Raw genomic sequence first — 17,705 nt, 5'->3', positions numbered from 1 at the left:
GCAGATGGGACGGCGACACATTCGGGCTGCGAACAAACCTATTCCGTCTCCTCCCACAGATGCTCCGTTGGGTTGAGGTCTAGTTCTGCACACCACTGTTGTACTGCGCTGTTATTTACCCGTTATGTGGACCGCCTGTTCGCTTGTACGATTCTTTCCCTTGTCTTCGGACGAGCTGTTTTCACCCACAGGACTGCCGTTGACTGGATATTTGTCGAGCCGTTTTTCGGGCGTGAAAAGCCCCGGTAAGGGCGGCCCGACGATCATACCACGCTCAAAGGGTCGCTTAGGTCAATCGTTTTTTTTGTCCATTCTAACGTTCGATCGAACAGTAACTTGAATGCCTGTCTGCCTGCTTTTATACAGCACACCACGGTCACGTGACTCAGGAAGGAGCGAACCGTTTTTGTGAACGTGGGTGGTGGACCTAATAAACGTTCCAGTCAGTGTTTACCTCATCCCATTAGTGAGTACAGGACACACATGTTATATATGTGTGTATTATACACATGTTATATATGTGTGTATTATACACATGTTATATATGTGTGTATTATACACATGTTATATATGTGTGTATTATACACATGTTATATATGTGTGTATTATACACATGTTATATATGTGTGTATTATACACATGTTATATATGTGTGTATTATACACATGTTATATATGTGTGTATTATACACAGGTTATATATGTGTGTATTATACACATGTTATATATGTGTGTATTATACACAGGTTATTCGGTTGACCAGGCTGTGCTGTAAGGTCAAAGGTTGACGTGTGCGGACCATGCTCAGTGATGAAGTTTCCCCTAGGTACAGATCTAGGGTCAGTTTCCCCTAGGTACAGATCTAGGATCAGTTTCCCCTAGGTACAGATCTAGGATCAGTTTCCCCTGGGTGCAGATCTAGGATCAGTTTCCCCTAGCTACAGATCTAGGATCAGTTTCCCCTAGCTACAGATCTAGGATCAGTTTCCCCTAGCTACAGATCTAGGATCAGTTTCCCCTAGCTACAGATCTAGGATCAGTTTCCCCTAGCTACAGATATATGATCCGTTTCCCCTAGCTACAGATCTAGGATCAGTTTCCCCTGGGTACAGATCTAGGATCGGAACCTTAACCATTATTGGGGGAAATGCTAAACTGACCCAGGATCTGTAGCCAGGGGCAACTTCACCCTGCTCTGTGAAGCTCCTGTGTTTTAACCCCTGTGATGTCACAAAGGAGGGCGATCGCTGTGATTCTCTTGGCACTCTACTGTGTGTGTGTGTTTGTATATTTTATTTTTAAGTAACTGATGTTGAGCCATTTACTGGGATTATTTTAAATTCATTGTGAGACTATTAAGTACATTTGAAAACGGTTTAGTTTGATGTCACTGTGTGTGTGTGTGTGTACAGAGCCTTCAGAAAGTATTCACACTCCTTGACTTTTTCCAAATGTAGTTTTGTTACAGCCTGAATTTAAAATGGATTAAATGTAGATTTTGTGCCACTGGCCTCTACACACACACTACCCCATAATGTCAAAGTGGAATTATGTTTTTAGACATTTTTACAATCTAATTAAAAATGTAAAATCTGAGAAGTCTTGAGTCACTAAGTATTAAACCTCTTTGTTATGACAAGCCTAAATAAGCATATTTTTACTCCTGAACTTAACAAGTCACATAAGTTGCATGGACTCACACGGTGTGCAATAATAGTGTTTGACGTGATTTCTTTATGACTACCTCATCTCTGTACCCCACACATACAATTATCTGTAAGGTCCCTCAGTCGAGCAGTGAATTTCAAACACAGATTCAACCACAAAGACCAGGGAGGTTTTCCAATGCCTCGCAAAGAAGGGCACCTTTTGGTAGATGGGTAGAAATGAAAAAGCAGACATTCAATATCCCTTTGAGCATGGTGAAGTTATTAATTACACTTTGGATGGTGAATCAATACACCCAGTCACTACGAAGATACAGGTGTCCTTCCTAACTCAGTTGCCGGAGAGGAAGGAAACCGCTCAGGGATTTTACCATGAGGCCAATGGTGACCGTTAAAACAGTTACAGAGTTACATGGCTGTGATAGGAGAACTGAGGATGGATCAACAACATTGTAGTTACTCCACAATACTAACCTAAATGACAGAGTGAAAAGAAGGAAGCCTGTACAGAATAAAAAATATTCCAAAACGTGTATCCTGTTTGCAACAAGGCACTGAAGTAACACTGCCACCATGGAATGGAATGGAGCTAAGCACAGACAATATCCTAGAGGAAAACCTGGTTCAGTCTGCTTTCCACCAAACACTGGGAGATGAATTCACCTTTCAGCAGGACAATAACCTAAAACACAAGGCCAAATCTACACTGGAGTTGCTGACCAAGAAGACATTGAATATTCCTGAGTGGCCGAGTTACAGTTTTGACTTAAATCGGCTTAAATCTCTGGCGAGACTTAAATGGTCGTCAAGCAATTATCAGCAACCAATTTGACAGAGTTTGAAGAATTTTTAAAAGTGTAATGGGTAAATGTTGTACAATCCAGGTGTGCAAATCTCTTAGTGACTTACCCAGAAAGACTCACAGCTGTAATCGCTGCCAAAGGTGATTCTAACATGTATTGAATACTTATGTAAATGAGATATTTCTATATTCTAAAATAAATATGCAAACATTTCTAAAAACATGTTTTTACTTTGTCATTATGAGGTATTGTTTGTAGATGGGTGAAAATATATATATTTAATCCATTTTTTAATTGTGGCTGTTACACAACAAAATGTGGACTAAAGTCAAGGGGTCTGAATACTTTGTGAAAACACTAATACCAGAGAGGTTATAATAGATAGAAAATGTCTGTCTGAGTTCGTACAACTGATTGAACTTGTACGCCTCAATGAAATTAAATCCTGTTGCTAAGTGACACTTTTGTTTGTAAACATTTTATTCTAACGTGGACCGATGACAACATATATTACGTTGTAAATGCAACCGTAGAAACCTGTTGTGCTGAAGTTAGCCACTCCACACATACCTTCTGTAACTGACTGACCGTCATGAACGAGAATGGAAGCAGCATTAGCGTGTAGATTATCTTTCTCTCTGCAGGTAGCCTAGTGGTTAGAGACAGGTAGTCTAGTGGTTAGAGACAGGTAGTCTAGTGGTTAGAGACAGGTAGCCTAGTGGTTAGAGACAGGTAGCCTAGTGGTTAGAGACAGGTAGCCTAGTGGTTAGAGCAGGCAGCCTAGTGGTTAGAGCAGGTAGCCTAGTGGTTAGAGCAGGTAGCCTAGTGGTTAGAGACAGGTAGCCTAGTGGTTAGAGACAGGTAGTCTAGTGGTTAGAGACAGGTAGTCTAGTGGTTAGAGACAGGTAGCCTAGTGGTTAGAGACAGGTATCCTAGTGGTTAGAGACAGGTAGTCTAGTGGTTAGAGACAGGTAGCCTAGTGGTTAGAGACAGGTAGCCTAGTGGTTAGAGCAGGTAGCCTAGTGGTTAGAGACAGGTAGCCTAGTGGTTAGAGCAGGTAGCCTAGTGGTTAGAGCAGGTAGCCTAGTGGTTAGAGACAGGTAGCCTAGTGGTTAGAGCAGGTAGCCTAGTGGTTAGAGCAGGTAGCCTAGTGGTTAGAGCAGGTAGCCTAGTGGTTAGAGCAGGTAGCCTAGTGGTTAGAGCAGGTAGCCTAGTGGTTAGAGCAGGCAGCCTAGTGGTTAGAGACAGGCAGCCTAGTGGTTAGAGCAGGTAGCCTAGTGGTTAGAGCCAGGTATCCTAGTGGTTAGAGACAGGTAGCCTAGTGGTTAGAGCAGGTAGCCTAGTGGTTAGAGCAGGCAGCCTAGTGGTTAGAGCAGGTAGCCTAGTGGTTAGAGACAGGTAGCCTAGTGGTTAGAGACAGGTAGCCTAGTGGTTAGAGCAGGCAGCCTAGTGGTTAGAGGCAGGTAGCCTAGTGGTTAGAGGCAGGTAGCCTAGTGGTTAGAGACAGGTAGCCTAGCGGTTAGAGACAGGTAGCCTAGCGGTTAGAGACAGGTAGCCTAGCGGTTAGAGGCAGGTAGCCTAGCGGTTAGAGGCAGGTAGCCTAGCGGTTAGAGGCAGGTAGCCTTGCGGTTAGAGGCAGGTAGCCTAGTGGTTAGAGTGGAGGGGCGGCAGGTAGCCTAGTGGTTAGAGCAGGTAGCCTAGTGGTTAGAGCAGGTAGCCTAGTGGTTAGAGCGTTGGACTAGTAACCGAAAGGTTGCTAGATCGAATCCCCGAGCTGACAAGGTAAAAATCTGCCCCTGAACAAGGCAGTTAACCCACTGTTCCTAGGGCGTCATTGTAAATAAGAATTTGTTCTTAACTGACTTGCCTAGTTAAAGGTTAAATAAAAAAATTGTTGGAAAATGACTCGCATTTCACTGTTAGTCTACACCTATTGTTTTACGAAGAATGTGACAAATAAAATGTGGTTTCGATTTAAAATCCTTGTACATCCCTTTAGCTCCATAATGAAATAGTTTCCTTTTCTTATAATCCCTGGTGGAACTGAGAACGCTGGAAACACACACACACACACACATTCATTCACCTCACCTGTTGAACTGGGTAGGGTTGTGAATGACATCCCCAGGCTAAAGGAGAAAGTGTCTGGTGGATTAGGTTTTGAACTAAGGGAAATATATCTTTGACCATAATGAATCCATATATTGTATATTTATAGTCTGACCATAATGAATCCATATATTGTATATTTATAGTCTGACCATAATGAATCCATATATTGTATATTTATAGTCTGACCATAATGAATCCATATATTGTATATTTATAGTCTGACCATAATGAATCCATATATTGTATATTTATAGTCTGACCATAATGAATCCATATATTGTATATTTATAGTCTGACCATAATGAATCCATATATTGTATATTTATAGTCTGACCATAATGAATCCATATATTGTATATTTATAGTCTGACCATAATGAATCCATATATTGTATAAAATAGCCGAATCCACTAATTTGAAGGTTTGTCGACATACGTTTGTATATATAGTGTATCTCAGCTTGGATGTCGACCCTTAAGCTCAATCGTTTGTATATTGTATGTAGTGTATGTTTACATCTCTCAATTCAAAGGGCTTTATTGGCATGGAAACGTGTGTTTACATTACCCAAGCAAATGGAATAGACAATTAACAAAAGGGAATTTAACAATGGAAATATTAGTGAACATTACACTCACAAAAGTGTTGAAAGAATAAAGACATTTTAAGTCTTATATAATTGGCTGTGTACAGTGTTGTTAAAATGTGCAAATAGTTGAAGTATGAAAGGGAAAATAAACAAACGGATAAATATGGGTGGTATTTACAATGTTGTTTGTGCTCCACTGGTTGCCCTGTTCTCATCGCAACGGGCCACAGAGGTCTGCCTGTCTCCATAGCAATGCTCACTGAGTCTGTACATAGTCAAAAGTATTTCTTAAGTTTGGGTCAGTCACAGTGGTCAGGTATTCTGCCACTCTGTACTCTCTGTTTAGGGACAAATAGCACTCTAGTTTACTCTGTTTTTTTTTGTTTGATTCTCTACCCCCTGCCTCCCTCTTCACACCTATAGAGTCTGCCCCCCTGCCTCCCTCTTCACACCTATAGAGTCTGTTAATGTGTTTGTTAGGGCTGAGGCCACACCCTCTCTGGGCCGAGCCTATAAACCGAGAGGCTTTATTAACACTGCTACTCCTCTCTCTCTCCCTCTCAATTCAATTCAAGGGGCTTTATATGCATGGGAAACATATGTTAACATTGCCAAACCAAGTGAAGTAGATAATATACAAAAGTGAAATAAACAATAAAAATGAACAGTAAACATTACACTCACAGAAGTTCCAAAAGAATAAAGACATTACAGATGTCATATTATGTATATTGTCACGATATTCGTAGTGAGGAGACCAAAGCGCAGCGTGAAGACATATTTTTAATACAAGATGACTAAACACGAAGAACACTAAACAAACTAACAAAACGTGAACGCTGTAAACAAAGAGTGCATAGATGCAACTTCACAAAGACAATAACCCACAAACTAAACTGGAAAATGGCAACCTAAATAGGATCCCCAATCAGAGACAACGATAAACAGCTGCCTCTGATTGGGAACCAATTCAGGCCACCATAGACCTACATAATGCCTAGACTACACACACACACCTAGACATACCAAAACCCTAGACAAGACAAAAACACACATACCACCCTCGTCACACCCTGACCTAACCAAAATAATAAAGAAAACAGAGAATACTAAGGTCAGGGCGTGACATATATAAACAGCATTGTAATGATGTACAAATGGTTAAAGTACAAAAGGGAAAATAAATAAGCATAAATATGGGTTGAATTTACAATGGTGTTTGTACTTCACTGGTTGACCTTTTCTTGTGGCAACAGGTCACACATCTTGCTGCTGTGATGGAACACTGTGGCACACTGCGACCTGTATGCTCTCGTTGGCTGGCCCTCGCTACATATTCGTCGCCAGACCCACTGGCTCCAGGTCATCTATACGTCTTTGCTAGGTAAAGCTCTGCCTTATCTCAGCTCACTGGTCACGATAACAACACCCACCCGTAGCACGCGCTCCAGCAGGTATATCTCACTGGTCACCCCCAAAGCCAACACTTCCTTTGGCCGCCTTTCCTTCCAGTTCTCTGCTGCCAATGACTGGAACGAATTGCAAAAATCGCTGAAGCTGGAGACTTATATTTCCCTCACTAACTTTAAACATCAGCTATCTGAGCAGCTAACCAATCGCTGCAGCTGTACATAGTCAATCTACCTACCTCATCCCCATATTGTTTTTATTTACTTTTCTGCTCTTTTGCACACCAGTATCTCTACCTGCACATCATCATCTGTTCATCATCATCTGCTCATCTATCACTCCAGTGTTCATCTGCTAAATTGTAATTACTTCGCTACTATGGCCTATTTATTGCCTTACCTCCTCATGCCATTTGCACACACTGTATATAGACTTTCTTTTTTTTCTATTGTGTTATTGACTGTATGTTTGTTTACTCCATGTGTAACTCTGTGTTGTTGTTTGTGTCGCACTGCTTTGCTTTATCTTGGCCAGGTCGCTGTTGTAAATGAGAACTTGTTCTCAACTGGCCTACCTGGTTAAATAAAGGTGAAATTAAAATGTTTTTTAAAAAACACTGTGTTATTTCACCCAGGAGATATGGGATATCTAGATATGTGTCTCTCTCTCCCCTGCCTCCCTCTTCACACCTATAGAGTCAGTTAATGTGTTTGTTAGGGCTGAGGCCACACCCTCTCTGGGCCGAGCCTATAAACAGAGAGGCTTTATTAACACTGCTACTCCTCTCTCTCTCGCACACACACCCCTCTCTCTCTCACACACACACACCCCTCTCTCTCTCACACACACACACCCCTCTCTCTCTCTCTCTCTCTCACGATCACAGTCAAGGAGGAGACCCAGTTCTGTTGCATGGAAATGGACAGCGAGATGGAAAGTGGTCAGAAGAGACGAGTCAACAGCAAAGATAATCTGATAGGTAAGATAATACGTTAGGTTATAACTATTTTATGTCTCCCTCTTTATTATATTTTCTCTAACTCTATCTCGATGTTTCTTTCTCTCTCTTTAAATCACTCTTCTTTGCCCTCTCTCACCCACTTTTCTCTCTCTCGCTCTCTCGCTCTCTCTCTCTCTCTCTCTCTCTCTCTCTCTCTCTCTCTCTCTCTCTCTCTCTCTCAGCTGATCTTTGCTCTATGGAAACTGCTGTGTTGTCAGGGAGTTGTTAAATAATAGGTTACTTAGGGCAAAACGGCTTTATTAGTGGTAACAATGTACACTGACTCTCCACAACACTACATTCTTACAGACAGTTACCTGTTACAGTTACCTAGCTCAGGTACATGCTTCTTAACAGTTACAGTTGACCAGGGCAGCTCTAGCAGAGCAGAAATTTGACCAAATTTGACCAACTGACTTGTTGGAAAGGTGGCATCCTATGACAGTGCCACATTGAAAGTCACTGAGCTCTTCAGTAAGGCCATTCTACTGACAATGTTTGTCTATGGAGATTGCATGGCTGTGTGCTCTATTCTAGACCCCTGTCAGCAACAGCTGAAATATCCAAATCCACTCATTTGAAAGGGTCTCTTTTGTATATATAGTGTATTACAGAGTGGGTCAGGGAGCGGTTGAAAATGTCCTGCGGCCAGAATGTTAACCTTTTTTTAAGATCTTACTCATGTCGTCTATGGCGAGCATGATCACATAGTCATCCGGAACAGCTGGTGCTCTCATGCATGGTTCAGTGTTGCTTGCCTCGAAAGTGAGCACTGGGCAGCTCACGGCTGGGTTTCCCTTTGTAATCCGTGATAGTTTGCAAGCCCTGCCACATCCGACAAACGTCTGAGCCGGCATAGTAGCATTCAATCTTAGTCCTGTATTGACTCTGCGCCTGTTTGATGGTTTGTCAGAGGGCGGGATTTCTTATAAACGTCCCTCTCCTTGAAAGCAGCATCTCCAGCCTTTCGCTCAGTGCAGATGTTGCCTATAATCCATGGCTTCTGGTTGGGCTATGTACGTACATACGATCACTGTGGGTACGACGTCTATGTAGTTACTAATGAAGCAGGTGACTGATATGGTGTACTCCTCAATGCCATCGGATGAATCCCGGAACATATTCCAGTCTGTGCTAGCAAAACAGTCGTGTAGCGTAGCATCTGTGTCATCTGACCACTTCTGTATTGAGTGAGTCACTGGTACTTCCTGTTTGAGATTTTGCTTGTAAGCAGGAATCAGGAGGTTAGAGTTATGGTCAGATTTGCCAAATGGAGGGCGAGGGAGAGCTTTGTACGCGTCTCTGTGTGTGGTGTAAAGGTGGTCTACAGTTTTGCCTCCTGTAGTTGCACATGTGACATGCTGGTAAAAATGAGGAAAAACGGATTTCATTTTCCCTGCATTAAAATCACCAGCCACTAGGAGCGCCGCCTCTGGGTGAGCATTTTCTTCTTTGCTTATGGTGGAATACAGCTCGTTGAGTCTGGTCTTAGTGCCAGCATCGGTCTGTGGTGGTAAATAGACAGATACATAAAATATAGATAAGCTCTCTTGGTAAATAATATGGTCTATAGCTTATCATGAGGTATTCTACCTCAGGCGAGCAGAAACTTGAGACTTCCTTAACGTTAGAGATCACACACCAGCTGTTTTTAAAAGAGACACACCCTTCCTCTCTTGGTCTTAACTGAGTCTGCCGTCCGGTCTTGGCGATTCATAGAAAAACCAGAGAGATGTATATTATCCATGTCCTCATTCAGCCTCGACTCCAAGAAGCATAAGAGCTTGACATCGACAGTTCTTCAGGTCCCGTTGATAGGAGAGTCACGAATTAGTCTCCCTTTTGTTGGCCAATAGAACGGAGGGTAGAGGCAGGTTATTTATTGGCCAACGTAGTTTCGTCAGGGTGCCCGCACGTCGATCTGCTTTACACTGTCTTTTACTTTTCTGAGACTCTGGATTTAGGGCTGTGTAGTAAGGTTAGGATTTAGGGAGCGTACCTGACCCCCCCCCCCCCCCCCCCCTAATGGTTAAGATTAGGAAATAGGAAGGGTCACCTGATCCCTTTAATGGTTAAGGTTAGGATTTAGGAAGGGTAACCTGATCCCTTTAATGGTTAGGGTTAGGATTTAGGAAGGGTAACCTGATCCCTTTAATGGTTAAGGTTAGGATTTAGGAAGGGTCACCTGATCCCTTTAATGGTTAATTATGGTTTGCAGTTGTGTTGTTGTGATTAGTAGTTGTGGTCAGTAGTTGTGGTCAGTAGTTGTGTGGTTGTGGTCAGTAGTTGTGTGGTTGTGGTCAGTAGTTGGGGTCAGTAGTTGTGGTCGGTAGTTGTGGTCAGTAGTTGTGTGGTTGTGGTCAGTAGTTGTGGTCAGTAGTTGTGGTCAGTAGTTGTATGGTTGTGGTTAGTTGTTGTGGTCAGTAGTTATTGTCTGCAGTTGTGGTCAGTAGTTGTGTTGTTGTGGTCAGTAGTTGTGTGGTTGTGGTCAGTAGTTGTGTGGTTGTGGTCAGTAGTTGGGGTCAGTAGGTGTGGTCGGTAGTTGTGGTCAGTAGTTGTGTGGTTGTGGTCAGTAGTTGTGGTCAGTAGTTGTATGGTTGTGGTTAGTTGTTGTGGTCAGTAGTTATTGTCTGTAGTTGTGGTCAGTAGTTGTGTTGTTGTGGTCAGTAGTTATTGTCAGTAGTTGTGTTGTTGTGGTCAGTAGTTGTGGTCAGTAGTTGTATGGTTGTGGTTAGTTGTTGTGGTCAGTAGTTATTGTCTGTAGTTGGGTTGTTGTGGTCAGTAGTTGTGTTGTTTTGGTCAGTAGTTATTATCAGTAGTTGTGTGGTTGTGGTCAGTAGTTGTGGTCAGTAGTTGTGGTCAGTAGTTGTATGGTTGTGGTTAGTTGTTGTGGTCAGTAGTTATTGTCTGTAGTTGTGTTGTTGTGGTCAGTAGTTGTGGTCAGTAGTTGTGTTGTTTTGGTCAGTAGTTATTATCAGTAGTTGTGTGGTTGTGGTCAGGAGTTGTGGTCAGTAGTTGTATGGTTGTGGTTAGTTGTTGTGGTCAGTAGTTATTGTCTGTAGTTGTGTTGTTGTGGTCAGTCGTTTTGTGGTTCTGGTTGTTGATAAGGTTTTAGCTATCTTTCTATCCATTTTATCTCGTTGGATCAGAGACAGAGGAGCGGGATAGTGGTTTTGGCAAGCCCGTTTTGGTAGCCAATTGGTCATTTTCAATAAACGTCACAATACGGTGCAAAGCGTTCTATCCGCTAAAACCATTGACTACTACGCTACGTGCTGTTTTCAACGGATTGTTAAATAAATGTTATAGTCCGTGCTTGACTTGACCTGAAATAAATGGCTGTACTCTGGTTGGGTGCCAGTACTGTTTATATCTATATATATATATTAACATTTAAGTACAGGAGCTCCACGGTACCTTTTGAGCTAATATTATATAAGAGGAACTCTGCGGGAGCTCAAGCAGTAGAAAATGTGAGGTGCCGGTACTCAGCTCCAGTGAACTCCTGCCCAAGTTAATAAAGCACTGGTTATAGCTAACTATATCGTTTTAATGTCATCACCTCTTGAAGAGCATAGTCAGAACTACACATTTCTGATTATTCCACATTTAGCTCTATCATCAGAGTTATACAGGAGGTAACTGCATGTTTTTCATGATCAGTAAACATTAATTGATCATGTATTTTCAGGTACGTGAGGGTCGCCTATACATTTGGCATTAGCTAGCTAGCTAAGCAAACAACATGTGTCATTTAGCTTGCTTCATCAGAGATTAGGCTTTTGGAAAGAGCTTGACATCGACAAGTCCTCGTCCTGGTAAAGTTGTCAGTCAGACTACTGTCATCATCACTATAGATGATAAGCACATCAAACAATACTTTTATTTAGCCATCTAGCTAGTTTATCCCCAGAAAGTTAGCTTGTTAACTAGCCATATTGACGTGATCTGTCATTAGCTTGTTAACTAGCCATATTGACGTGATCTGTTATTAGCTTGTTAACTAGCCATATTGACGTGATCTGTTATTAGCTTGTTAACTAGCCAAATTGATGTGATCTGTCATTAGCTTGTTAATTAGCCATATTGACTGATCTGTCATTAGCTTGTTAACTAGCCATATTGATGTGATCTGTCATTAGCTTGTTAATTGTTGGTGTAGGGATCCTTGTGCATTTCAGGTAAAATAACAACTCAATGTTTATATCCCAGGACAAATTAGCTAGCAACAGCAAGCTAGCTAAATTGGACAAATTAACGTTAGCTAGCAAGTGCAAGCTAACTAGCTAAATTACCATACATGTTTAATGCTTTTCGACCTGTCCCCAAATTAATGTCATTGGTTCAGAGTTTGTTTTGATACTTTAACCTGCGTGTCGTGATCGCGTTTGGTGTGGGGGGGGCAAAATACATTTATGCACGATAGCGCACGATGGCGCACACGCACAGCCTGTTTGGGCAAGGTGTAAGGTAGGTATAGAGCTATCACTTGAGTTAAATACTGAAGTGCTAGGTACCAGGAAGGCCCCATTATTACACGTATCTATCTCTAATGATTAGACTACTTAGTAGACTCTGTAGGTACAGTAAATACCCAGTCAACGGAGGGAGATTAATTGCTACCTAGACTATGTGTATAACAGCTACACTACACAATGCTTTCATCTCATAGGGTTTTGTCAAGACTTTAAACATTTCCCAAGACGATTATTCCCCGATAACGTGCATAACGTGCATATTAGCCTAATGCAGTCATAGTGATATAAGTATATTCCACAGGTGCCTGGTAGATTGTGTGACCATGTGTTCACAGGTTATTTCAACAGGTCGGACAGGCTTGTGTTTTTATGTAGCACAAGTAGAGTTGAGGATAGACTCTGATGAGGCTTTTTAGGTCAGATTCTTTCTCATGCAGTTCAGCCAGAAAGTGAATTCATGAATAACCCTTCCCTAACCCTAACCCTAACATTTACCTAACCCTAACCTTAACCCTTCCCTAACCTTAACCTTAACCCTTCCCTAACCTTAACCTTTTCCTAAACCATTTTCTATTTCCTGGATAGCTACCGTTCCTGGATAGCAACCGTCCTAATCTAGCGCACTTGATTCTAGTTAGTTACCACTCGGGTTAGAGTTAACCTACAGGAGGTGTATCTCTCCAGGATCAGGGTTAGAGTTAACATACAGGAGTCTATCTCTCCAGGATCAGGGTTAGAGTTAACCTACAGGAGGGTATCTCTCCAGGATCAGGGTTAGAATTAACATACAGGAGGTGTATCTCTCCAGGATCAGGGTTAGAGTTAACCTACAGGAGTCTATCTCTCCAGGATCAGGGTTAGAGTTAACATACAGGAGGGTATCTCTCCAGGAACAAGGTTAGAGTTAACATACAGGAGGTGTATCTCTCCAGGAACAGGGTTAGAGTTAACATACAGGAGTCTATCTCTCCAGGATCAGGGTTAGAGTTAACATACAGGAGTCTATCTCTCCAGGATCAGGGTTAGAATTAACATACAGGAGTCTATCTCTCCAGGATCAGGGTTAGAGTTAACCTACAGGAGTCTATCTCTCCAGGTTCAGGGTTAGAGTTAACCTACAGGAGTCTATCTCTCCAGGATCAGGGTTAGAGAGCCCTGGACTAGGTAGATGTAAACCTACAGGAGTCTATCTCTCCAGGATCAGGGTCTAGTCAATCATCATAATCAGTAATGTAGGTCAATTATTATCCTTAAGTGTTGGAATGATTAATACATTGATCACATGACACCGGCTTAGTTCCAAACCTTTGTAAGGTTTACAGTGTGAATTTTACCACAGATGCTGCATACAACACATCATATTAGACTATGTGAAACTGAAATTATGTTTTTATAAATTAATAAAAAATGAGAAGGTGAAATGTCTTGAGTCAATAAGTATTCAACCCCTTTGTTATGGCAAGTTCAAGAGTAAAAATGTGCTTAACGAGTCACATAATAATTTGCATGGAGTCACTCTGTGTGCAATAATAGGGTTTAACATGATTTCTGAACGACTACCTCATCCTTTGTATCCCACACATACAATTATCTGTAAGGTCCCTCAGTCGAGCAGTGAATTTCAAACACAGATTCAACCACAAAGACCAGGGAGGTTTTCCAATGCCTCGTAAAGAAGGGCACCTATTGGTAGATGGGAAGTTATTTTTTATTTAACCAGTCAAGCTAAACACAGGCAAAATCCTAGAGGAAAACCTGGTTCAGTCTGCTTTCCACCAGACACTGGGAGATGAATTCACCTTTCAGCAGGACAATAACCTTAAACACAAGGCCAAATATACACTGGAGTTACTTACCAAGATGACATTTAATGTTCCTGAGTGGCCAGCTTTGACTTAAATCGGCATGACAATCTATGAGAAGACTTGAAAATGGCTGTCTAGCAATGATCAATAACCAGTTTGACAGAGCTTGAAGAAGTATTGTACAATAATGTACAGGTGTGCAAATCTCTTAGAGACTTACCCAGAAAGACTCACAGCTGTAATTGTAAAGGGTGTAATCACTGCCAAAGGTGATTCTAACATGTATTGACTCAAGGGGTGTGAATACTTATGTAAATTCGGTATTTCTATATTTCATTTTCAATAAATTTGCAAACATTTTCAAAAAAACGTTTTCACTTTATCATTATGGGGTTATTGTGTGTATATGGGTGAGAGAAAATAATATTTTCAATCCATTTTGAATTCGGCTTGTAACACAACAAAATGTGGAGGGGTCAAGGGGTGTGAAGACTTTGTGAAGAAACTGTAATACAAGATGGAGGACCGGTCACTGTGGGCCTCTCCGTCTCTGTAGTGTTTCTCCCCTTGTGGCTCAGTTAATAGAGCATGGCACTTTCAATGCCAGGGTTGTGGGTTCAATTTCCACAGAGGACCAAAAATGTATGCACTCACTACTGTTGATGACTCTCTCTATATATATGATCTAAATGAAAACAATTGGCTTATATAGTCTTCTATTATATGATAATTGTGTCATATGGTTCAGAGGAACGGCAGTAAAACGTTGGAGCCTGAAATAGGCTAACTACCACTGTAAAATAAAATTTAAAAAAGTCTTTATCAATAACGGACGTCAATGTAGAAGAAAAGTTAGAAAGTTGACGGGAAATTTGAGGTTTTGTTTTCCGTTGGGGAAGTGAAACACTTTTACACAATATAGGCCTACCCCACTGGACTTCTGTACGGTGAGAATATACTTCCTCTGGCTGAAGTGACATTTAGCAAAACAGAGCTATCAGCAATAAGGGAAATAGCCCAGAACCATTCATTCAGATTGACTGATTATAATAGGGACTATCATCTGTGGGGGGGGGGGGAAACAAGGTTTTATCGGTAGGCACTGTAGTTCAATAGACTAATTTAAAGATACAGACTGATTAAGCAAGCTATGTTATTAAACGTTGTCAACACACACTATGAATAGCAAAACTACACTGTAATCGACTAACGTTGACATTGTGTATGTGACACACAGCCTTGGCTTGTTTTAATAGACGTTTCCTCTGATTTTCTCAGATAGTATATTTCCATGAGCTCAAACCGTTACAGATGCCGTATCTTAATTTGAGCCTGTTTCACAAATAATCCTTCAGCTACAGGAAATGTGGATCATTATGTGGATTATAATTGATGGATTTTTTTTTAGTTGGGGTTGATACATTTTTTATTAGGGCAAATCATGTCTGACATTTTAAATGGGAAATTACAAACTTTAGAAATCGTTTTAAATCCTTGAATACACTACAATTCCTTCAACAGCAGGATGATCAAATGAAGATCCTACATCTGTGGTGAAGCCAGGCTGAGAAGAGTCATCACAACTGTAACAACGCGTGCTATTTATTTATCTTTCATCTCGAGGGAGGGAGCACATGACGCTTTGTTGCATAACACAACCTTTACTGGCCTTGACCGTGTGTGTTTGTGTGCGTGTGTTTGTGTGTGTCTCTCAGGGCTATACAGGAAATATGAAAGGCAAGACCCCTCCCTCCACTAATGTCTTTATCACCAGATAGCATTATGCTATGCTACTTCATAAAACCTCTCCCTCCACTAATGTCTTCATCACCAGATAGCATTATGCTATGCTACTTCATAAAACCCCTCCCTCCACTAATGTCTTTATCACCAGATAGCATTATGCTATGCTACTTCATAAGTAAACAGACCTGTGTGTGTGTGTGCTCGTGTAATCAAATCAAATGTCTTTATAAAGCCCTTCGTACATCAGCTGACATCTCAAAGTGCTGCACAGAAACCCAGCCTAAAACCCCCAAACGGCAAGCAATACAGGTGTAGAAGCACGGTGTGATCACTGCCATCCTAAACTAGAAGACATTTTTATTTTTTTTATTTCACCTTTATTTAACCAGGTAGGCAAATTGAGAACACTTTCTCATTTACAATTGCGACCTGGCCAAGATAAAGCAAAGCAGTTCGATACATACAACAACACATAGTTACACATGGAGTAAAACAAACATACAGTCAATAATACAGTGAAAAATAAGTCTATATACAATGTGAGCAAGTGAGGTGAGATAAGGGAGGTGAAGGCAAACAAAATATATATAAAAATAAATAAAAATATAAAAGGCCATGGTGGCGAAGTAAATACAATATAGCAAGTAAAAAAACACTGGAATGGTTGGTTTGCAGTGGAAGAAAGTGCAAAGTAGAGATAATGGGGTGCAAAGGAGCAAAAATAAATAAATGAATACAGTAGGTAAAGAGGTAGTTGTTTGGGCTAAATTATAGATGGGCTATGTACAGGTGCAGTAATCTATGAGCTGCTCTGACAGCTGGTGCTTAAAGGTAGTGAGGGAGATAAGTGTTTCCAGTTTCAGAGATTTTTGTAGTTTGTTCCAGTCATTGGCAGCAGAAAACTGGAAGGAGAGGCGGCCAAAGGAGGAATTGGTTTTGGGGGTGACCAGAGAGATATACCTGCTGGAGCGCGTGCTACAGGTAGGTGCTGCTATGGTGACCAGCGAGCTGAGATAAGGGGGGACTTTACCGAGCAGGGTCTTGTAGATGACCTGGAGCCAGTGGGTTTGGCGACGAGTATGAAGCGAGGGCCAGCCAACGAGAGTGTACAGGTCGCAGTGGTGGGTAGTGTAAGGGGCTTTGGTGACAAAACGGATGGCACTGTGGTAGACTGCATCCAATTTATTGAGTAGGGTATTGGAGGCTATTTTGTAAATGACATCACCGAAGTCGAGGATTGGTAGGATGGTCAGTTTTACAAGGGTATGTTTGGCAGCATGAGTGAAGGATGCTTTGTTGCGGAATAGGAAGCTAATTCTAGATTTAACTTTGGATTGGAGATGTTTGATGTGAGTCTGGAAGGAGAGTTTACAGTCTAACCAGACACCTAGGTATTTGTAGTTGTCCACATATTCTAAGTCAAAGCCGTCTAGAGTAGTGATGTTGGACAGGCGGGCAGGTGCAGGCAGCGATCGGTTGAAGAGCATGCATTTAGTTTTACTTGTATTTAAGAGCAATTGGAGGCCACGGAAGGAGAGTTGTATGGCATTGAAGCTCGCCTGGAGGGTTGTTAACACAGTGTCAAAAGAAGGGCCAGAAGTATACAGAATAGTGTCATCTGCGTAGAGGTGGATCAGAGACTCACCAGCAGCAAGAGCGACATCATTGATGTATACAGAGAAGAGCGTCGGTCCAAGAATTGAACCCTGTGGCACCCCCATAGAGACTGCCAGAGGTCCGGACAACAGGCCCTCTGATTTGACACACTGAACTCTATCAGAGAAGTAGTTGGTGAACCAGGCGAGGCAATCATTAGAGAAACCAAGGCTGTCGAGTCTGCCGATAAGAATACGGTGATTGACAGAGTCAAAAGCCTTGGCCAGGTCAATGAATACAGCTGCACAGTATTGTTTCCTATCGATGGCGGTTACGATATCGTTTATGACCTTGAGCGTGGCTGAGGTGCACCCATGACCAGCTCTGAAACCAGATTGCATAGCGGAGAAGGTATGGTGGGATTCGAAATGGTCGGTAATCTGTTTGTTAACTTGGCTTTCGAAGACCTTAGAAAGGCAGGGCAGGATGGATATGGGTCT

At 41.8% G+C, this 17,705-nt stretch overlaps 2 protein-coding genes across 3 annotated transcripts in view; both read left to right on the top strand.

Annotated features, from left to right (window-relative positions):
* The window catches only part of proser1 (proline and serine rich 1), a 45,535-nt gene extending 41,161 nt beyond the window's left edge, over positions 1 to 4,374 (top strand). For both annotated transcript variants that reach the window (XM_071365004.1, XM_071365003.1), the window contains one exon: positions 1 to 4,374. This exon is cut by the window's left edge and continues 2,333 nt beyond it. The gene's annotated coding sequence lies outside the window, so the exon portion shown is untranslated.
* A 2,997-nt stretch (positions 4,375 to 7,371) lies between these two features.
* Positions 7,372 to 17,705, top strand: part of stoml3b (stomatin (EPB72)-like 3b) — a 40,820-nt gene continuing 30,486 nt past the window's right edge. Inside the window, exon 1 of the mRNA XM_071365007.1 lies at positions 7,372 to 7,559. Within this exon, the coding sequence (XP_071221108.1) occupies positions 7,493 to 7,559 (67 nt within the window). The 5' untranslated portion in view covers positions 7,372 to 7,492. The remainder of the gene's footprint in view (positions 7,560 to 17,705) is intronic.

This window comes from Salvelinus alpinus, chromosome 24 (genome assembly GCF_045679555.1).
Source record: "Salvelinus alpinus chromosome 24, SLU_Salpinus.1, whole genome shotgun sequence".
NCBI lineage: Eukaryota > Metazoa > Chordata > Actinopteri > Salmoniformes > Salmonidae > Salvelinus > Salvelinus alpinus.
This window is presented reverse-complemented; position numbering and strand designations above follow the sequence as displayed.